This window comes from Somniosus microcephalus, chromosome 3 (genome assembly GCF_052327205.1).
Source record: "Somniosus microcephalus isolate GS21.2 chromosome 3, FLI_Smic_1.0, whole genome shotgun sequence".
NCBI lineage: Eukaryota > Metazoa > Chordata > Chondrichthyes > Squaliformes > Somniosidae > Somniosus > Somniosus microcephalus.
The window spans coordinates 212,928,372-212,947,514 of record NC_140989.1 but is presented as its reverse complement, the minus strand read 5'-3'; the positions used below and the strand labels follow the sequence as shown (position 1 = coordinate 212,947,514).

General features: G+C 47.0%; 1 protein-coding gene across 1 annotated transcript in view; it reads left to right on the top strand.

The window, feature by feature from the left end:
* The first annotated feature begins 3,934 nt into the window (after positions 1-3,934).
* Positions 3,935-19,143, top strand: part of LOC147121706 (regulator of G protein signaling protein-like) — a 119,144-nt gene continuing 103,935 nt past the window's right edge. The window contains exons 1-2 of the mRNA XM_085982151.1: positions 3,935-4,067; positions 11,384-11,508. Of these exons, the coding sequence (XP_085838277.1) occupies positions 3,960-4,067; positions 11,384-11,508 (233 nt within the window). The 5' untranslated portion in view covers positions 3,935-3,959. The remainder of the gene's footprint in view (positions 4,068-11,383; positions 11,509-19,143) is intronic.

The window sequence follows — 19,143 nt, the reverse complement described above, 5'->3', positions numbered from 1 at the left end:
TCAGTGTGTGTTGTGATTGCTGTGTCTATACCCTCAGTGTGTCTGGTGATTGCTGTGTCTAGACGGTCGGTGTGTCTGATGATTGCTGTTTCTAGATGCCCTGTTTCTGTGGTGATTGCTGTGTCTAGATTCTCAGTGTGTCTTGTGATTGCTGTTCATGATGCTCAGTGTTTGTGGTGATTGCTGTGTCCAGACGCTCAGTGTGTCTGGTGATTGTTGTGTCTAGACACTCCGTGTGTCTAGTGATTGCTGTGTCTATAAGCTCAGTGTGCCTGGTGATTGCTGTGTCCAGATGCTGAGTGTGTCTGGTGATTGCTTTGTCTACATGCTCAGTGTGCCTTGTGCTTGCTGTGTCTAGACACTCAGTGTTTCTGGTGATTGCTGTGTCCAGACGCTCAGTGTGTCTGGTGATTGCTGTGGTCTAGATGCTCATTGTGTCCTGTCATTGCTGTCTCTAGATGCTCAGTGTGTCTGGTGATTGCTGTGGTCTAGGCGCTCAGTGTGTCGGGTGATTGCTGTGTCTAGCCGCTCAGTGTCTCCTGTCATTGCTGTGTCTAGACCCTCAGTGTGTCTGGTGATTGCCATGTCCAGGCGCTCAGTGTGTCAGATGATTGCTGTGTCTAGATGCTCAGTGTTTCTTGTGATTGCTGTGTCTAGATGCTCAGTGTGTCTTGTGATTGCTGTGTCTAGACGCTCAGTGTGTTTGGTGATTGCTGGGTCTAGATGCTCAGTGTGTCTTGTGATTGATCTGTCCAGATGCTCGGTGTGCCTGGTGAATGCTGTGTGCCGACGCTCAGTGTTTCTGGTGATTGCTGGGTCTAGATGCTCAGTGTGTCTTGTGATTGATCTGTCCAGATGCTCGGTGTGCCTGGTGAATGCTGTGTGCCGACGCTCAGTGTTTCTGGTGATTGCTGTGTCTAGACGCTCAGTGTGTCTTGTGATTGATCTGTCCAGATGCTCACTGTGTCTTGTGATTGCTGTGTCTAGATGCTCGATGTGTCAGGTGATTGCTGTGTCTAGACACTCAGTATGTCTGGTGATTGATATATCTAGACACGCAGTGTGTCTGGTGAATGCCGTGTCTAGATGCTCAGTGTGTCTGGTGATTGCTGTGGTCTAGACGCTCAGTGTGTCTGGTGATTGCTGTGTCTAGATGCTCAGTGTGTCCTGTCATTGCTGTGTCTGGACGCTCAGTGTGTCTGGTGATTGCTGTGTCCAGACACTCAGTGTGTCTGGTGATTGCTGTGTCCAGGTGCTCAGTGTGTCTTGTGATTGATCTGTCCAGATGCTCGGTGTGTCTGCTGATTTCTGTGTCTAGATGCTCAGTGTGTCTGGTGATTGCTGTGTCTAGACACTCGGTGTGTCTAGTGATTGCTGTGTCTATAAGCTCAGTGTGCCTGGTGATTGCTGTTCATGATGCTCAGTGTTTGTGGTGATTGCTGTGTCTAGACGCTCAGTGTGTCTGGTGATTGTTGTGTCTAGACACTCCGTGTGTCTAGTGATTGCTGTGTCTTTAAGCTCAGTGTGCCTGGTGATTGCTGTGTCCAGATGCTGAGTGTGTCTGGTGATTGCTTTGTCTACATGCTCAGTGTGTCTGGTGATTTCTGTGTCTAGATGCTCAGTGTGTATTGTGATTGCTGTGTCTCTATGCTCAGTGTGTCTGGTGATTGCTGTGTCTAGACGCTCGGTTTGCCTGCTGATTGCTGTGTCTAGATGCTCAGTGTGTCTGGTGATTGCTGTGTCTAGACGCTCAGTGTGTCAGGTGATTTCTGTGTCTAGATGCTCAGTGTGTGTTGTGATTGCTGTGTCTATACGCTCAGTGTGTCTGGTGATTGCTGTGACTAGACGGTCGGTGTGTCTGATGATTGCTGTGTCTAGACGCTCTGTTTCTGTGGTGATTGCTGTGTCTAGATTCTCAGTGTGTCTTGTGATTGCTGTTCGTGATGCTCAGTGTTTGTGGTGATTGCTGTGTCTAGACGCTCAGTGTGTCTGGTGATTGTTGTGTCTAGACACTCCGTGTGTCTAGTGATTGCTGTGTCTTTAAGCTCAGTGTGCCTGGTGATTGCTGTGTCCAGATGCTGAGTGTGTCTGGTGATTGCTTTGTCTACATGCTCAGTGTGTCTGGTGATTTCTGTGTCTAGATGCTCAGTGTGTATTGTGATTGCTGTGTCTCTATGCTCAGTGTGTCTGGTGATTGCTGTGTCTAGACACTCAGTGTGTCTGGTGATTGCTGTGTCTAGACGCTCGGTTTGCCTGCTGATTGCTGTGTCTAGATGCTCAGTGTGTCTGGTGATTGCTGTGTCTAGACGCTCAGTGTGTCAGGTGATTTCTGTGTCTAGATGCTCAGTGTGTGTTGTGATTGCTGTGTCTATACGCTCAGTGTGTCTGGTGATTGCTGTGACTAGACGGTCGGTGTGTCTGATGATTGCTGTGTCTAGACGCTCTGTTTCTGTGGTGATTGCTGTGTCTAGATTCTCAGTGTGTCTTGTGATTGCTGTTCGTGATGCTCAGTGTTTGTGGTGATTGCTGTGTCCAGACGCTCAGTGTGTCTGGTGATTGTTGTGTCTAGACACTCCATGTGTCTAGTGATTGCTGTGTCTATAAGCTCAGTGTGCCTGGTGATTGCGGTGTCCAGATGCTGAGTGTGTGTGGTGATTGCTTTGTCTACATGCTCAGTGTGCCTTGTGATTGCTGTGTCTAGACAGTCAGTGTTTCTGGTGATTGCTGTGTCCAGACGCTCAGTGTGTCTGGTGTTTGCTGTGGTCTAGATACTCATTGTGTCCTGTCATTGCTGTCTCTAGACGCTCAGTGTGTCATGTGATTGCTGCGTCTAGGCACTCATTGTGTCTTGTGATTGATCTGTCCAGATGCTCGGTGTGTCTGGTGATTGCTGTGTCTGGACGCTCAGTGTGGCTAGTGATTGCTGTGTCTTGACGCTCAGTGTGTCTGGTGATTTCTGTGTCTAGATGCTCAGTGTGTATTGTGATTGCTGTGTCTATACGCTCAGTGTGTCTGGTGATTGCTGTGTCTAGACACTCGGTGTGTCTGGTGATTGCTGTGTGTAGACGCTCGGTTTGTCTGCTGATTGCTTTGTCTAGATGCTCAGTGTGTCTTGTGATTGCTGTGTCCAGACGCTCAGTGTGTCAGGTGATTGTAGTGTCTAGACACTCATTGTGTCTTGTGATTGATCTGTCCAGATGCTCAGTGTGTCTGGTGATTGCTGTGTCTAGACGCTCAGTGTTTCAGGTGATTTCTGTGTCTGGATGCTCAGTGTGTGTTGTGATTGCTGTGTCTATATGCTCAGTGTGTCTGGTGATTGCTGTGTCTAGACGGTCGGTGTGTCTGATGATTGCTGTGTCTAGACGCTCTGTTTCTGTGGTGATTGCTGTGTCTAGATTCTCAGTGTGTCTTGTGATTGCTGTTCGTGATGCTCAGTGTTTGTGGTGATTGCTGTGTCTAGATACTCAGTGTGTCTGGTGTTTGCTCTGTCTAGATGCTCAGTGTGTATGCTGATTGATGTGTCTAGACGCTCAGTGTGTCTGGTGATTGCTACGTCCAGACGCTCAGTGTGTCTGGTGATTGCTGTTTCTAGACATTGTGTGTCTTGTGATTGGTGTGTCTAGACGCTCAGTGTGTCTGGGGATTGCTGTGTCTAGATGCTCAATGTGTCTGCTGATTGTTGTGTCCAGATGCTCAGTGTGTCTGGTGTTTGCTGTGTCTAGACACTCGGTGTGCCTTGTGATTGCTGTGTCTAGACACTCAGTGTGTCTGGTGATTGCTGTGTCTAGACATTCAGTGTGTCTTGTGATTGCTGTGTCTAGACATTCAGTGTGTCTGGTGATTGCTGTGTCTAGACGCTCGGTGTGTCTGGTGATTGCTGTGTCCATGCGCTGGGTTGTCTCTGCTGATGATTTCGGTATCGTTTCAGTTACGTGAGGCGAGCGGAAGCGGCGATTGTGATGGCTCGCATGGGAATGCACGACGACATTTATGAAGGACTGCTTCGGGCCAAAGTGGAAATGATCATCAAACTGTTCCTCCAGGGGGACACCCTGCCACGGCTCAGGGTGAGCAGTGCAGCCTCCACAGCAGGCCCTCCACCTTCCTCTTCCCCCCCTCCTGAGTAATGCTGTGGCCTTTGAACTTAGCACCTCGGGTTACTTGGCTCAGTGCACCAGGCGTTTCATGCCGCTGAGTTCTCAGCCTGGCCACAAGGTGGAGATGTCTCCTACGCTTATACTCCGGGCAGTAAAAGGCAGCGACAATTACCATGGCAACAGGGGGATACAGACGTGCGGTTCCCAACTTTAGTTGCACGTATTCAGGGAGGTTTGAACACGTGCCTTTCAATCCCATGACCTTCAATCAGGCGACCTTTGATCTATTCCCCATTGTGTCCAGAATACCCGAATTCAGGACCTGTAACCGACTATAGGCCCCATCACTTCCACAGGTACTGCCTTGAGACACATTGACCAGTTCAGAGCACAGGACTTTTGGTTGATGTGCCAATAGACAGATCGAATCGCATGAAGAATGTCCTTTCTTTCACATTTTTACAGTCGGAATAATTACTCTGCTTAGCAGTTGCAAACTTGCAGTCTGCATCACTTAAAATTTTTACAAGTATAGGAATTTCCTGACATCATGGACCTGTACCCCAGTGAGAGTCAGCACCTTCAGGAGAGGAGAGGAGGGGAGTGGGGCCCATGGAACTGTCCCCCAGTGAGAGTCAGCATCTTCAGGATAGGAGGGGAGTGGGGCCATGGAACTGTCCCCCAGTGAGAGTCAGCACCTTCAGGAGAGGAGGGGGAAAATTAACAGTAGAACACTATAAATTTAGGGGGAGGGGTGTAATGATATCAGCAAATAGTGATGTTATTTGCCTGTTTGATTATCATGTCTTATCAGCATAGTTGCCTGATTGATTGCTTGTGCCTGACCAGCAGAGGGCATGTGACCGAGACAAGCAAGGCAGTTGGGTTTAGTTTCAGTTCCGTTCTAGATGCATCACAAGCATCGTGTCTCCTGTAAAGCTGTATAAAGAGTTGAACAGACTTTAGATTAAAAGACATTCTCTTTCATAAATGTCTCGTCATTGAACCCACAAAGAAATCAATACATGGTGTCAGAAGTGATTGAAAGAGATGAAGAGAAAAAATGTGAAGTTAAATCAGCTCTCCACAAATTAGCAAGCCAAAAGAGAACATCGTTGCTTACCATTGGAGAATAGCTAACGAAGTGAAAAAATGGAAGGTTTACACCCACCGGCGATGCTTCAGTTGACAGGTAATGTGGCTGAAAATTGGAGGAGATTCAAACAACGTTTAGAGTTCTATTTAGTGGCAATCGGAGCTGACGAGAAAAGTAATAAAAAGAAATCGTCATTGTTCTTACATGTCGTGGGTGATGAAGTGCTGGAGGTGTATAATAACTTCACATTCGCTGCTGATGGAGACAAAATGAAACTAGATAAAATAATGGAACAGTTTGAGGCCTACTGCATACCTAAACGTAACGTGACGTTTGAGAGGCACAGATTTTTCACATGTGTACAGAAAACGGGTGAGACTATTGATCAGTATGTGACTGAACTGAGAAACAGAAGCAAATCGTGTGAATTTGGGGGACTGACAGACTCGCTGATAAAAGACAGACTGGTGTGTGGTATTCCAGATAATGGTCTAAGGGAAAGACTGCTAAGAGAGCAAGATCTAGACCTGGGAAAAGCCATAGCACTGTGTAGGGCTACAGAGACTGTGAAGTTGCAGGCAAAGGAGCTGTTCAGTGACAGTAGCTGCAACGTGGATGCAGTGAGTAAGAACGGACACAAACCGTTTAACAAAAAGAGTGCCAATGTGAAAAAAGAGGCGTGGCCAGTGAACGAAAATGAAAGGGACAATCGAAAGTCATGTAGTCGATGCGGTACACAGCATCCACCAAGAAAGTGTCCAGCATATGGTAAAACATGCAATAGTTGCAACAAGAACAACCATTATGCCCGTTGCTGTAAGAACCAAATGCAACAAAGCAAGGTCCATGCAGTAGATGAAAGCGACATAGAGGAGTTCTATGTAGATGTTGTGTCTGAAAACAAAAAAGAAGAAAAAGACTGGATGTTGACACTAAAAGTGAATGACATACACATTCCATTTAAATTGGATACTGGAGCACAAGCTAATGTGATATCAGAGACTGATTTTAAGAAAATTAGACCCAGACCAAAGATACATGGAATAAAAGTGAAAGTGACAGGATACTCAGGTACTGATATACCAGTGAAAGGAAGATGCATTGTCAAAGTAACACACAAGGACAGAGAGCACACGCTAGCATTAATCGTGGTGCCAAAGGATGTGCAAGCCATACTAGGTTTAAAAGCCTGTGAGAGACTGAACCTGGTAAAGAGAGTCCTCGTTGTGGAAAGCGAAGGAGAGACAGTCTATGATGAACTCATGAAAGAGTACAATGACCTATTTAAGGGTCTAGGCTGCATTCCAGGAGAACACACGATCAGAGTAGATAAAAGTATGACACCGGTCATACATCCATGCAGAAAAGTCCCGTTTGCTCTTCAAAAGCAACTGAAGGCAGAGTTGGACAGGATGGAAAGCCTGAACGTGATTCGGAAGATAGATAATCCAACTGAGTGGGTGAGTTCCCTCATCGTAGTGGACAAAAAGAATGGAAAGCTCAGAATTTGCCTGGATCCAAGAGATTTAAACAGAGCAATAAAGAGAGAGCACTTCAAGCTTCCTACACGTGAGGAAATCATGGCACAGTTTGCAAATGCAAAGTATTTCAGCAAGTTAGATGCATCATCAGGATTTTGGCAGATGAAATTGGATGAAGCAAGTTCAAGACTGTGCACGTTCAACAGTCCATTTGGCAGATACAGATTCCTAAGGTTACCATTTGGCATTGCCTCAGCTCCTGAAGTGTATCACAAAACTATCCATATGATCTATGAGCACCTGGAGGGAGTTGATACATCAATGGATGACATCATAGTATGGGGAACCATGAGAACTGAGCATGACGAGAGACTGAAAAAAGTGCTGGAAGCAACAAGGAAAACAAACCTGAAGCTGAATAGAGAGAAATGCCAGCTCGGGGTGACAGAACTGACATTCGTGGGAGATATCCTTAGCAGTGAGGGCATCAGACCAGATCCCAGAAAGGTGTCCGCCATTGAGAATATGCCAAAGCCACAATGCAAAAAGGACGTGCAGAGGTTTAATGGAATGATCAACTACATGGGGAAATTCATATCCAACCTCTCAGAAAAGATGGCGCCACTGAGAAGACTAACTGAAAAGAACATAGAATGGGAATGGAATCATGAGCATGAGAAGTCATGGAGCGATCTAAAGAAACTGCTCACAGAGGAACCAGTTCTGAGGTTTTATGACCCAGCGAGACCCATCAAGATATCATCAGATGCATCACAGAGTGTGCTCGGTGCCGTTCTTCTGCAACAATATGACTACTGGCAACCTATTGCATATGCATCGCGCTCAATGACAGACGCGGAGACGCGATATGCTCAAATAGAAAAGGAGCTGCTCAGCATCACATACGCCTGTGAAAGATTTCACCAGTTTGTGGCAGGACAAGCAATCAGTGTAGAGACTGACCATAAGCCCTTGATTGCATTGTTCCAAAAGCCACTAAATAGCTGTCCACTTAGAATACAAAGAATGATGATCAGGCTGCAACGCTATACACTGAATGTTGCGTACACACCGGGTAAACTGATGTATACAGCAGACACGTTGTCCAGAGCTGTTGACCCAAGTGAGCCCGCAAACACCACAATGGATGAAAAAGTGAACGCCTACGTGGACATGATCACAAGTGCACTGCCCATAGCAGATGCAAAAATGGAGCTCATAAAGACTGAGACAAACAAAGATGAAACAATGAGACGACTGAGAAAAAGCATCTTGGATGGATGGCCCAACATGAAGCAAGACTGCTCACCTGACATGGCAGAGTACTGGAACTGCAGGGCGGAACTATCAGTGGTCAAAGACATCATCTACAAAGGAAGTAAAATAGTTATCCCAAAGAGTCTGAGAAAAGAGATGTTAAAAAAGATCCATGGAGGACATCTGGGAATCGAAAAGTGTAAGAAAAGAGCACGAGAGGTGATGTACTGGCCACGAATCAACCAAGATGTGACAAATGAGGTGTCAAACTGCACAATATGCCTGAAATATCGAGCAAGCAATCCGGTAGAACCACTAAAGCCACACCCAGCGCCAGACAGACCTTACCAGAAGGTAGGCGCTGACCTATTCGTATGTCAAGGGAAGGACTATCTTGTAGCCACAGACTATTACTCCCTGTATCCAGAGGTTTGTAGACTGTACACCACCACTGCAGATGCTGTGATAACATGTATGAAAGCCATATTCTCCAGACATGGCGTGGCAAGCGAGGTCTTCACAGACAACGGACCCCAGTTTTACAATGCAAGTTTCCGACACTTTGCCAAACAGTGGGACTTTGTCCACACAACGTCAAGTCCTCACTTTCCACAGTCCAATGGTCTAGTGGAAAAATCGGTCCAGACAGTGAAAAGACTGATGTACAAGGCAAAAGACAGTGGAACTGACTTCTATCAGAGCATGCTTGTATACCGCACAACGCCGCTCGAGTGTGGTATGTCACCAGCCCAACTCCTGATGGGACGTCGGCTAAGGTCAAACCTACCCATCCCGGAGGACCTCCTGAAAACAAAAGAGGGGGAGAAAGTGAGGAAGTTCAAAGAACAACAGAAAGAAAAGCAAAAGTACTACTATGACAGAGGAACACAAAACCTACCTGAACTCCACACTGGTGACCAAGTAAGGTTCAAAGACAAAACAAACACATGGACTCAGAAGGGAACTGTCCTGAGTGAAGTTCAACCAAGATCATACACCATTCAGACAGATGAGGGTGCTGTTCTGAGAAGAAATCGTCGAGATCTTCTCATGGGACCAGCCACAGCAGGTCAAGAGACTGATACTGTTGAACAACCTGATCACACAGCTGAGAAAACATCATCTGAGGCAACAACTCATATTCAAGGACAATCAATCAGAAAATCCTCAAGACACGTGAAGCCTCCTGAGAGACTCATTGAGCAAATTTAAGGACTATTGTTAGAGAAGGAAGTAATGTTATCTTATTCTTTCTTCAAGTTCTAGTGTATTTACATATTTCATGTGAACACACAAAGCAAGGTTAAAAAACCTTGATCATGATAATGTTAATGTAAGTTCATTAAGTGTTACAGTTAAAATGCAGATTAATACAAAGAAAACATGTTGTTAGTTAAAAGTAAAATACTTTTGTTTTAAGAAAAGGAGATGTAATGATATCAGCAAATAGTGATGTTATTTGCCTGTTTGATTATCATGTCTTACCAGCATAGTTGCCTGATTGAATGCTTGTGCCTGACCAGCAGAGGGCATGTGACCGAGACAAGCAAGGCAGTTGGGTTTAGTTTCAGTTTCGTTCTAGATGCATCACAAGCATCGTGTCTCCTGTAAAGCTGTATAAAGAGTTGAACAGACTTTAGATTAAAAGACATTCTCTTTCATAAATGTCTCGTCATTGAACCCACAAAGAAATCAATACAAGGGGAAGAATAGAACATTTAGATCATGGCTGATCTGTACCTCAACTCCATTTACCTGTCTTTGTTCCATATCCCTTGATACACTTACCTAACAAAAATCTATCGATCTCAGACTTGAAAGCATCCACAGCTTTTTGGCAAAGATCATTCCAGATTTCCACTACCCTTTTTGTGGAAGAAGTACTTCCTCACTTTGCTCTTTAATGGCCTAGGTCTAATTTTAAAGTTATACCCCCTTTTCTTGATTTCCCCACCAGAGAAAATAGTTTCTCCCTATCTATGCTATCAAATCCCTTTATTAAATCACCCGTCAATCTTCTAATCTCAAGGGAATACAAGCCTAGTCTATGCAACCTGTCCTCATAATTTAACCCTTTTAGCCCTGGTGTCATTCTGGTGAATCTGCACTGCTCCCCCTCCAAGGCCAATATATCCTTCTTGAGGTGCGGTGCCCAGAACTTCAGCCAGGGTCTGACCAAGGCTCTGAACAACTGTAACATAACTTTGTATTCCAGCCCCTGAGGTAAGGGCCAACATTCCATGAGTCCTTTGATTACTTTTTGCACCTGTGCACTAGCTTTTAGTGCTTTCTGTAGAAACCTCTTTGTTTCTCTGCAGTTCCTCGTCATTTAAAAAATATTCTAATTTATCTTTCTTGGATCCAAAATGGCTGACCTCACACTTCCTTACATCAAACTCCATCTGCCACAGTTTTGCCCACTCACTTAGTCTGTCTCTGTCCTTTTGCAACTTCCTGCTCCCATCAATGCAACTTACTGTGTTATCTACCAACGTGGATATCAAACTCTTGATTCTTTCATCCAAGTCATTGATACATCTAGTGAAAAGCTGAGGCACCAGCACAGATCCCTGGGAACAATACTTGTCACATCCCACCAATCAGAGAACAAACCCTTTAGCCCTACTATCTGTCTCCTAAACAATTTCTAATGCATGTCCCAAGGTTACGTCCAATTCCATGTAATAATTTCTTCTGTAGAACCTTATCAAATGCCTTTCTGAAGTCCATAGAGACAACATCAATAGACACTCCCCTGTCCACCTTGTTAGTGGCCTCAACTAGAGCAGTCAGACATGACCTACCTTTCACAAACCCATGCTTGAGACATGACATACTCCGATAATTTGGAATACACTGGCAAAGGCTCACTATATTTAAAATACTTGCATTTATATCACGCTTTTCATGACCTCGGGATGCCCCAAAGCTCTTAACAGTCAATTAAGTACTTTTTGAATTGTAGTTGCTGTTGTAATGTAGGAAACGCGGCAACCAATTTGCACACAGCAAGGTCCCACAAACAGCAATGAGATAAATGACCATATAATCTGTTTTTAAGTGTTGGTTGAGGGATAAATATTGTCCCAGATATTAGGATGAACTCCCCTGCACTTCTTTGAAATAGTGCCATGGGATCTTGAGAGGGCAGATGGGGCCACGGTTTAACATCTCATCCGAACGATGGCACCTCCAACAATGCAGCACCCCCTCAGTGCCGCACTGGAGTGTCAACATGGATTATGTGCTCAAGTCTCTGTTGTGGGACCGGAACCCACAACGCTCTGACTCAGAGGCGAGAGTGCGGCCCACTGACACCTCGATATTGGGCAGATACTCTGGTTACTAAGGGATGAGGCCCGCTTTGAGGTTTTTGAAACTGAACCATAAAACATCTAAAATGTAACCATGCTCTCTCTCCTTCTCTTATTTTTTTCCCTCTCCATGGACAGGTGAATATCACAGAATACGAAAAAGATAGGATCGTCATGGGAATTAGACACGGCAAACTGGAGCCCAGCTTGTTTCACATGGCGCGCATGGCTGTCTTCGTTCCTCTCCTCCACTTCTGGAAAAGGTCAGCTCCCAGAATGCACGGAACATTGTCACACCGCCTGCTCACGATAGAGGGGCCAGATTGAATGCTTGGACTGCCGCCCCTCAGGATCCTTAGCGCCAGTCCTGGCCATGGACAACTGGGGTGGGAGGTCTTCGGCCAAAGTGTGAAATCGGACCGATGGCGAGTTGGCAGCCTGGCATTCGATGGAAAAGGTCAGTCATGGTGTAAAGAGGGCTGCCAATGGGCTGCCCATTCACTGCCGCCTCCATTTTGTGCTTTCCACCATGGACCACTTTCACTGCGCTGGAACTTTCCCTGTGGGATTCTTTTCCTGTGGGTTTTATTTCTTTTTTTTCATTCGTTCATGGGATGTGGGCGTCGCTCGCAATGCCAGTATTTATTGTCTATCCCTAACTGCCCTCGAGAAGTTGGTGGTGAGCCGCCTTCTTGAACCGCTGCAGTCCGTGTGATGAATGTACTCCCACAGTGCTGTTAGAGAGGGAGTTCCAGGATTTTGACCCAACGACAATGAAGGAACGGCGATATACTTCCAAGTCAGGATGGTGTGCAACTTGGAGGGGAAATTGCAGGTGATGGTCTTCCCACGCACCTGCTGCCCTTGTCTTTCTAGGTGGCAGAGGTCATGGGTTTGGGAGGTGCTGCCGAAGAAGCCTTGGCGAGTTGCTGCAGTGCATCTTGTAGATGGTACACACTGCAGCCATGGTACGCCAGTGGTGGAGGGAGTGAATGTTTAAGGTGGTTGATGGGGTGCCAATCAAGTGGGCTACTTTGCCCTGGATGCTGTCAAGCTTCTTGAGTGTTGTTGGAGCTGCACTCATCCAGACAAGTGGAGAGTATTCCATCACACTCCTGACTTGTGCCTTGTAGATGGCAGAAAGGCTTTGGGGAGTCAGGAGGTAAGATATTTGTTGCAGAATACCCAGCCTCTGACCTGCTCTTGTTAGCACAGTATTTATGTGGCTGGTCCAGTTAAGTTTCCGGTCAATGGTGACCCCCAGGATGTTGATGGTGGGGGGTTTCGGCGATGGTAATGCCATTGAATGTCAAAGGGCGGTGGTTAGACTCTCGCTTGTTGGAGATAATCATCACCTGGCACTGTGTGGCGTGAATGTTACTTGCCATTTATCAGCCCAAGCCTGAATGTGGACCAGGTCTTGCTGCATTCGGGCATGGACTGCTTCATTATTTGAGGAGTTGTGAACAGAACTGAACACTGTGCAGTCATCAGCGAACATCCCCACTTCTGACCTTATGATGGAGGGAAGGTCATTGATGAAACAGCTGAAGATGGTTGAGCCTAGGACGCTGCCCTGAGGAACTCCTGCAATCATGTTCTGGGGCTGTGATGATTGACCTCTAACAACCGCAACCATCTTCCTTTGTGTTAGATATGACTCCAGCCAGTGGAGAGCTTTCCCCTCTGATTCCCATTGACTTCAGTTTTACTGGAGCTTCTTGATACCACACTCGGTCAAATGCTGCCTTGATGTCAAGGGCAGTCACTCTCACCTCACCGCTGGAATTCAGCTCCTTGTCCATGTTTGGACCATGGCTGTAATGAGGTCTGGAGCCGAGTGGTCTTGGTGGAATCCAAACTGGGCAATCAGTGCGCAGGTTATTGGTGAGTAGCTGCTGCTTGATAGCACTGTCGATGACACCTTCCATCACTTTTCTGATGATTGAAAGTAGACTAATGGGGCGGTAATTAGCTGGATTGGATTTGTCCTGCTTTTTGTGGACACGACATACCTGGGCAGTTTTCCACATTGTCGGATAGATGCCAGTGTTATAACTGTACTAGAACAGCTTGGCTAGAGGCGCAGCTAGTTCTGGAGCACGAGTCTTCAGCACAACAGCCGGGATGTTGTCAGGGCCCATAGCCTTTGTTGTATCCAGTGTGCTCAGCTGTTTCTTGATATCACGTGGAGTGAATCGAATTGGCTGAAGACTGGCTTCTGTGATGGTGGAGACCTCAGGAGGAGGAGATAGATTATCCACTCGGCACTTCTGGCTGAAGATGTTTGCAAATGCTTCAGCCTTGTCTTTTGCACGCATGTGCTGGGCTCCGCCATCATTGAGGATAGGGATGTTCATGGAGCCTCCTCCTCCCGTTAGTTGTTTAATGGTCCACCACCATTCACGACTGGATGTGACAGGACTGCAGAGCTTTGATCTGATCTATTGATTGTGGGATCGCTTAGCCCTGTCTATAGCATGCTGTTTCTGCTTTTTAGCATGCATGCAGTCCTGTGTTGCAGCTTCCCCAGGTTGGCACCTCATTTTTAGGTACACCTGGTGCTGCTCCATGCATGCTCTTCTGCACTCCTCATTGATTCAGGGCTGGTCCCCTGGCTTGGTGGTAATGGTAGAGTGAGGGATATGCCGGGCCATGAGGTTACAGATTGTGGTGGAATACAATTCTGCTACTGTTGATGGCCCACAGAACGTCATGGATGCCCAGTTTTGAGCTGCTAGATCTGTTCTGAATCTATTCCATTTAGCACAGTGGTAATTGTAGTGTATGTACCTTTAAGAGAGAACTACTTTTACAGCTCCTGTATACTGTAGTACCGGCAGTGACCACCCCTGTATATAAGCCTTGAGCATGCCTCTGTACTGCCAGTCTTGAGACTACCCTACTCCAGTAAACACCTGTTGATTGCTAAGTTACAGCCTCCGTGTAGTTATTAGAAAACATCATACTCTAAGAATCACGGATCCAACAGTGGCGATGAGGTCGATTCGAATCTACCTGCAACTCTGCATTTCCCTTCAAGGATTCGCTCCGGGAGGGCGGTGGAAGAAAGTCGAGGCCAGAAGTACGGGCGTCAACCACGAGCAACCGCCCAGTCGTCCGGCAAAGAGTGAACATCGCAGGGGAGGCTGTTGAGGGCCGGGCTTGGTTCCCCAGCCACGACGATCCAGCAACAGACTGGCAACAGGTACAGTGCAGACCCTTCCCGGACAGCGGCGGCTGGAGCCGACCGACGGCAGAGAAAAAGCCGAGCAGCGTCGACGGGGTAAGAGAGAGGGTGAAGCGCACAGGGCGCAGCGGGGGGTTGAAAACCGAGCGGCGTAGAGGAAAAACAAAAACAGAGAGAGAGAGGGTAAAGCAGCAGCCGGGTTCAGGACCGAGCGGCGGAAACGGGAAAGGCGCACAGGAGAACGCGCAGAGCACAACCAGGCTCAAGGGCTGAACAGCGTCTGCGGGGAGAAGAAGGGAGAGCGCGGGAGATGCCATTGAGCCGCGGAGAAGAAGGGAGAGCGCGGGAGACGCCATTTTTGGAAACCGCAGCGGAGAAGAAGGGAGAGCGCGGGAAGAAAGGAAAGCGCGGGAGACGCCATTTTGTGCCAGCGGAGAAGAAGGGAGAGCGCGGGATACGCCATTTTTGACAGTTAAATCACACCCAAGGATGCCGAAGAGTGGCAGTATCTCTACGTTCGACAATGAAGTCGAAGATTGGGTGACATATGTGGAATGCATTGAGGTGTACTGCAGGGCGAATGAAGTGCCAGATGCTAGGAAAGTACTGGTTTTGTTAAATTCCATGGGTGCAAAAACTTATGGCTTACTGCAAAACCTAATAACCCCAGAGAAGCCCGTGGATAAGAATTTCGGAAGCATAGTAGAAATCCTACAGGACCACTTAAACCCCACACCGCTGCTGATAGCAGAAAGATTTAAGTTCCACAAACAGAACCAGCATAAAGACGAAAGTAATGCTGAGTACTTAACGGAACTGCGCAAGCTATCGAAACACTGCCAGTTTGGAGTGGGACTAGCAGAGACGTTATGGGACAAGTTTGTGTGTGGGCTTCAAAGTGAAGGAACCCAGAAACAGCTTCTATCAGAAAAGGATCTTACGCTGGACAAGGCTTTCAGCATGGCAGTATCACACGAAGCAGCCGCAAGGGGCGCTGCAGAGATACAACGGAGACCGCAAGAATATGGCGCCAATGAAATGTCATATGGAGCAGGGAAGTGTTATCGCTGTGGCAGAACAACACACGACCAGAAGGATTGTTGGTTCAAGGACCAAGTGTGCAGACAGTGTGGAAAAGCAGGACACATAGCAAGAGTCTGCAGGTCAGGGAAGAAAACCAACAGCAAGAAATCTCCACAGGAGAAGTACAAAAAGGCACATAAGGTGATGGACAGTAGTTCAGACGAACAGAAAAGTGATACAGGCTCCGGAAGCAAGGAGCTGGGTTGTCTGAAACTACATAAGGTAACCAAAATGGAGGATCACCAGACTATCTGGGTCACACTCAAGATAGACGGAGTCCAAGTGAAAATGGAATTGGACACAGGATCAGCCCTAACAGTCATAAACCAAAGGGACTACAAGCGGCTATTTTCACACATACCCTTGAAAGCTACAGAGATTGTCTTGAAGATGTACACGGGGCAAAAAGTCTACCCCAAAGGAAAAATAAGGGTGAAAGTGATATACAAAGGCCAGGAAATACCTAAAATGGACCTATATGTATGGCCAGATGGAGGACCACCACTACTAGGACGTGAATGAATCCGGAAGATACAATTAGATTGGCATTCCATACAGGCACTGAAGGTTGAGGCCAAAAAGGATGATGACATCACACCTGGACGACTGTCAAAAATGCTAACTGACGCAAAAGAAGTGTTCCAGGAGGGACTCGGAACACTAAAAGGCATAACAGCAACGATTAAAATAGAGGAAAATGCAAGCCCAAAGTTTCTTAAGGCCAGACCAGTGCCTTATGTGATCTGACCAGCTGTCGAAGCAGAGCTGGAAGGGTTGGAACATTCAGGAGGACTGTCCAAAGTAGACTGGAGCGAGTGGGCTACACCCATCGTTCCTGTAATGAAGAGGTCGTTGAGTAATACGCCTGGGGAACCAAAGAAGGTCCGCATCTGTGGGAATTTTAAGGTGACAGTGAACCCAGTCCTTCACATGGTACAATATCCGCTTCCACGGATTGAGGATATTTTCACTTCGCTATCTGGAGGTAAACGCTTCACCAAAATTGATCTAGCCCAGGAATACTTGCAAATGGAGGTAGAAGAAGCCTCGAAACAATACCTCACGATCAACTCATAAAGGTCTCTACCAATACAACCGGCTGGTGTTCGGGGTAGCATCGGCTCCGGCTATTTGGCAAAGGGTGATGGATCAAGTCCTGCAAGGGATTCCAGGGACCCAGTGTTATTTGGACGACATCCTGGTCACGGGCAAAAATGACAGTGATCACCTCGCCAACCTGGAGAAGGTGCTCACTAGATTAAAGGAATATGGGCTACAAGCTAATCGCCACAAGTGCGAGTTTTTCCAGAAGCAGATCTCGTATTGTGGCCACGTTATTGATGAAGAGGGTTTACATAAGTCCCCTGAAAAGATTGAGGCAGTAGTCAAGGCTCCAGCACCGGAAAATGTGTCACAACTGAGGTCGTTCCTCGGGCTGGTGAACTACTACCATAAGTTCTTACCAAATTTGTCTACAGTATTACACCCACGGAACACCCTACTGCAAACGGGGGTACCATGGAAGTGGAATGACGAACGTAAACAAGCTTTCCAGAAGTGCAAAGAATTGATCACATCAAAAGAGGTGTTGGCCCATTTCAACCCAGCACTACCAATTCGTTTGGCATGTGATGCATCACCCTATGGTATTGGAGCGGTGCTGTCACACAAATTCCCAGACGGGTTGGAGAGGCCAGTAGCCTTTGCGTCTCGGTCACTAACCTCAGCCGAGCGCAACTACACCCAGATTGACAGGGAGGCCCTCAGCCTAGTATGGGGAGTAAAAAAATTCAACCACTATCTGCATGGGCAGAAGTTCACCTTGCTGACTGACCACCAACCACTTGTCTCCATCTTTAATCCAAAGAAGGGCGTTCCGGTGATGACTGCACAACGGTTACAAAGATGGTCCCTTTTTCTAGGGGCGAACCAATATGAAATAGAATATAAAGGCAGGAAACAGCATGGAAAGGCTGATGGACTATCACGCCTGCCACTGCCTACTGTGGAGGAAGCACCAGCAGTGGACCCTATCGAGATATTTTATTCGTCAATAATTGAATGATTGCCAGTAACTAATGCGGATATAGAGAAGGAGACCCGCAATGATCCGACACTGTCTCGGTTATATGATTTGACGGTGAGGGGATGGCCAACACATGGCGACTCACTGTTGCCAGCATTCGCATCCAGAAGAGAACAGCTGTCAGTATGCCAGGGGACAGTGATGTGTGGATCCCGAGTGGTAATTCCACCCAAGTTAAGGGAGAGAGTGCTAAATGAGCTTCACGAAGGTCATCTGGGAGGGGTGAAAATGAAAAGCCTTGCTAGGGCTTATGTGTGGTGGCCGGGGATCGATCAACAAATCGAGGACCTAACCAAGAGCTGCTCAGGATGCCAGAAGGTCCAAAATGCACCACCACATGCCCCTCTACACCCATGGGAGTGGCCCTCCTCTCCATGGCAATGGGTGCATATTGATTTTGCTGGTCCATTCATGGACTCAATGTTCTTAATAGCAGTGGATGCTCACTCGAAATGGCCTGAGGTGATAAAAATGTCCTCAACCACTACAGAGAAAACGATTGCAGTCCTACGGACCATATTTGCCAGGAACAGCTTGCCAGAGCAGATTTGCTCTGATAATGGACCACAGTTTGTGTCCGAAGAGTTTCGGAAATTTATGAGAAGAAATGGGGTAAGGCATTACACATCCGCCCCGTATCATCCAGCCACAAATGGATTGGCTGAGAGGTTCGTACAAACCTTTAAAAAAGCGATAAAGGCCATGTGCGATGATGAAATTCCGCTACAGCATAAGGTGGACAATTTCCTGTTAGCCTACAGAAATGCGACACATGCAGTTACCAACCAGACCCCGGCCATGATGTTCTTTAACCGAAGGTTGAGATCTCGTCTGGATTTGCTCAGACCAAATGTGCGAAGAAATGTTGAGGATAAACAATTCCAGCACATCAATGAGAAACCGACAAGGAGCTTCAATGTAGGACAACCAGTCTTGGCCCGTGACTACCGAACAGAGAAATGGCAACCCGGAACGATATGCACACGGCAGGGGCCATTAATGTACACAGTGGATGTCGGGGAGAACATTGTGAGACGCCACGTCGATCAGATCTTAGCGTCACAGGAACGAGTCAACCCCATGTCTCGCGTACCTGGGGATGAACCCGACATACCGGTAGCATCTACCTCAGAAACAGTAGCAGTGGAAACTGTTGAACTAACCGACGAAAGGGGGCCAGAATCGCCTCCGCACCAAGAACAAGAACCTCAGGAAAGGCGCTATCCAGAAAGGATCAGGAAGCCGCCCCAAAGACTGAATCTATAAATGGACTATTTATGTTTAATGTGCATGTTAAAGTGTTAATTGTTATTTGAATATTATGGGCACTGCTAATCTAAAAGGGGAGGAATTGTAGTTTTAGTACCTTTATGAGAGAACTACTTTTACAGCTCCTGTATCCTGTAGTACCGGCAGTGACCACCCCTGTATATAAGCCTTGAGCATGCCTCTGTACTGCCAGTCTTGAGACTACCCTACTCCAGTAAACACCTGTTGATTGCTAAGTTACAGCCTCCGTGTAGTTATTGGAAAACATCA